Raw genomic sequence first — 3,770 nt, forward strand, 5'->3', positions numbered from 1 at the left:
CTGGAATGGATAGGGCACAAGGGGGAAGGGGTTAGGGAACAGGCCTGGAGGAGGGCTCAGGTGAGGTCAGTGTGCACAGCGTGCCATGCTAAGGTGTTTAATTTTAAGTCAAAAGGATGTAGAGTCATTGAGCTTAAGTAATGGAGTGACATGCTGAGAGAGACCACACTGGAAAGACCTGCCAGGAACCCCCAGGTGGAGAAGGGAGGCAGGGGTGGAGGGGGTGCAATGCAGGGAGGGTGGCTGCGATGTGGGAGTGAGGTGATGCAATTTGGACCTAGAATACACAGGATTCGGTGGCAAGTGGAGGGGAAAGTTGGGAATGGAAGCAGGCAGACAAGGTCCCCTAAGTCTCAGGGAGAGGGGCAGGCTTGGGAGAAAAGAAGAAAAATATCCTTGCCACCCTCCCCAGACCCACACTGGGCCTATGCAGGTTGGCTGCGTGGAGCTCAGGAGGGAGTCCAGGCTGGAGGCACCAATTCAGGGATCTCCAGGATATAGTGGTGGCAGGTGGGTGCAGATGAGCGAACCAAGGGCTCATGTCCCTGGAGCTGGCAGCCCTGTATGACCCAGCCCCTGCCTCCCCTGACCCCTCCTGATAGGACCATCACACGGCTATTGTTATTTCTTACCAGCTGGGGCTGCCGGCAAGGCCAGGCCCTGACGGTGCCCGAGCGCACTCAGCAGATGTTCAATGCCAAGAAGCTGATGGCTGCCTTCCACCCGGCCATTCCATGTTCAGGGACCACATATCGCATGTCCATGAAGGTGGTGGACAAGCAGATGCTGAATATCCAAAACAAGAAGAGCTGCTATTTTGTCAGGTGGCTCCCCAGCCATGTGGAAATAGCTGTCTGTGACATCCCACCCTGGGGTCTGAGAAAGGCCTGCCACCTTCATCAGCAACAGCGCCACCATCAGCAGCTGTTCAAGCACACCTCCAAGCAGGTCGCGGCCACGTTTGGGGAGGGCATGGATGAGATGGATTTCACCAAGGCCTAGGGCAACATGAACGGCATGGTGTCCAAGTACCAGCAGTGCCAGGAGGATGAGGGAATCTTTGAGGAGCAGGAAGAGGAGGAGGTGGCCTAGGGCTGCCGGGTCCCTGGGAAAGCACAGAGCCCTGTGACCTCTTCCCTGTGACAGCACATGGCTCTGGGTGTGAGCTTGCTCTTCTTGCTCTCACATCACCTGCTGTGCAGACACCACCACGAGAGCGTTTTCATAGTGGAAAAAAAAGATGCCAAGCATGTGCCAACAAATTCTTCCCCACCTGAGGACCTTGATATCTCCTCTGTCTGGAAAAAACTCTCCTTTGGCTTTCCACCTCTTTGCTCATTAGGTCCCTTCAGAGAAGACATCCCTGGGCTCCCTGGCTTGAGAGGTGTATCTGTTATTCTCAGTAATGGCCCCATGCATATTTCCTTCCTAATATTTAGGGCAATATATGGTTTAACCATGTACTGAGCTCTTCATTTTCTGTCTCTCTCATTAAGTTTCACAGTGGTGGGAACTAGTCTGTCTTGTTCATCACTGTGTTGTTGTGCCTTATGCAATGTTTGGCACACTGCAGGCCCTGCATAAGTATTTGCCAAATAAATGAGTGAATAATGGACCCAAAGTCTTTCCCACTGTATCATCAAGGCCCCTGCAGAAAACAATGGCAAACTTAAGTTGAAGAGAGCTTAATAAAGGGACTGCTTATCAAGTCATGGTGAGAGTGTGGAGAGACCAGAAGACAGAGTGCAGGACCTCGGGCTAGGAGCAGCAAGCACTCCATTACCACCCCAAGGCTCCAAGGACAGGAAGGGGGCAGCTGCCAGAAGCTGAAGAGGCAGAAATCCAGGAGGGAAGGGCAATGTAGCAGCACCTGGAATCTTGGCATGAGGAAGAGAACCACGTGCCTGACCTCACAGTTCTCGTCTCCTCCTGGTCCAAACACAGCAAGAAGCCAGGGAGGAAGGTGACAAGAGAGGATGAGCACATTGATATGTCCTACACAGGTCGGCCCTCTCAGTACAGGGCAGGTGGAGAGGTGATCGGGAGTGGAGAATGAGAATACACAGCACAAGGACCATAAGACCCAACAAACCCACAGAAACCATGGAGAGACTGGTTGAGACTCTTACAACCAAAAGACCAGGCTATATGTTCAGACCCATATTGCAAAGGCTCTTGGAGGTAAGGCAGAGACATTCTCAAGCCCTGGGAATTTGGGTCTGTTCTAAGCAGGCAAGGACCATGTGGGTTGCATTCCCAAAGTGTGTTCTTAGATGTGTCTCTCCAAAGGAAATTCGCCATGACATAAGGAAATGGGTACCACAGTCCTATACATTCAGAAAATCCTGGTTTAAATTGGTTTCTTACTTCAACATTTCTGAAGCCCTTTACTGGTCTAGTGTACATGGCCAGTTTCCAAAAGGAAAGGCTTCTTGTTAGCATCTCATGGACCAGAATGTTCTTTACAATATACCTAAGTGATGCCCTAAGAATCTTGTTGCTGCATCGCAGCTCTAGAATTCAGTTCTGCCATCGCCCAGCTGTGTGGATACTGCAAGCCACTTAATCTCATTTTTCTTATCTGCCCCAATTACAAGGTTGATCTTAGATGCTCATATTTTTAGGATTCAGCATCTCTCCCAGAGTCAGGGTTGCTCAGTAGCCTGGAATTTCTCAAGGTAAAATGCATGAATCTTTCACAGGACTCAGAGCAACAGCCTCCTTGGATTGGCTGCTGGTGTCTGTTTTCACCCCTTGACCCAGATCCTAGTCCTGAGCTTGTTTGTCCCAGCTCTAGTCCCTGGCAATGACACAGTGATGCACATAACCCGACTGCGAGCAGCACATTACTCAGCCCCAGGTTCTGCCTGGTCGGGTCCTCCCTCTGTGACTCACTCATCTCCATCTGTGACCCTTCAGTATTCTCCAGGGTCATCACCACTGTGCCCAGGATCACATATCCTGTGGTTCTGATCCCACCAGCCCTCAGCAGCAACTCCACCCATTCTGTCCTCAGCAGTTGTCTGGCTGCTGATTTCCCCACTGTATCATTTTGTTTATTCCTTATATCTTCCTCTTTCTTCCTGCCAAGTTAGACAGCAGTTTAGTTTGCTTCTCTTTCTCCCAAAGCTGTCACTTTCCCCCTTCCCTTCTCCTTATGGCTCCCCTTCCATAGCAGGACCTTGAAACCCAACTGCCCCTTCAATTGGGAGACAGTAGCAAGTTAGCCGTTCACTAGGACCACCATAGAACTTACCATTCTGATTGGGATACTTTTGAGTATGAACAAGGGTGCTGTTAATAATTATGCCAAATCGATGGGTGTAACCAAGACTGCCCCAAATGGGGCTTTTCGGTCAGCTCATTGTTTGCAGACATATGACCTACTGTACCACTGAAATGTCATACCATTTTCTTTTATGAGATGCATGTATGTCTTAATCTTGCAAATTTGAAGTATTATTCCTGACTCTGGTTTCTTGAGTCTCATGTATTGCATGTGTCTGACTGTCCCTTAGACCAACCACAGGTATATTTCCATCAATTCCTAGGTGTGAGATTGGGTATGACAACCAGGAGCCCATGAGCTCACTTGGTTGGGACAACACAGCAGGTCTAGGATGAGATCTGTGCTTGGATACAGGGAGACAGCTCCTAACTGCTTGTGTTGTTAAGGCCCCTGCAGGAAATAGGTTTATCAGGGGTCTGTGACCACAGGGGGTTTCTGTTGCATTCTCTGATTCTTTTGCCAGTTTTTGTTGATGACTGAG

At 49.9% G+C, this 3,770-nt stretch overlaps 1 protein-coding gene across 1 annotated transcript; it reads left to right on the forward strand.

Annotated features, from left to right (window-relative positions):
• Positions 1 to 564: 564 nt before the first annotated feature.
• LOC130683090 (tubulin beta chain-like) lies at positions 565 to 1,002 on the forward strand. The gene has a single exon (XM_057499357.1). The coding sequence runs from the start codon at positions 565 to 567 to the stop codon at positions 1,000 to 1,002; it is 438 nt and encodes a 145-aa protein (XP_057355340.1).
• The last annotated feature ends 2,768 nt before the right edge of the window (positions 1,003 to 3,770 follow it).

The sequence above is a fragment of the Manis pentadactyla genome, chromosome 3 (genome assembly GCF_030020395.1).
Source record: "Manis pentadactyla isolate mManPen7 chromosome 3, mManPen7.hap1, whole genome shotgun sequence".
NCBI classification, from domain to species: domain Eukaryota; kingdom Metazoa; phylum Chordata; class Mammalia; order Pholidota; family Manidae; genus Manis; species Manis pentadactyla.

Excerpts from the sequence above, each read along its gene's own strand:
- LOC130683090 (XM_057499357.1), top strand. The coding sequence starts at position 565 with ATGACCCAGCCCCTGCCTCCCCTGACCCCTCCTGATAGGACCATCACA.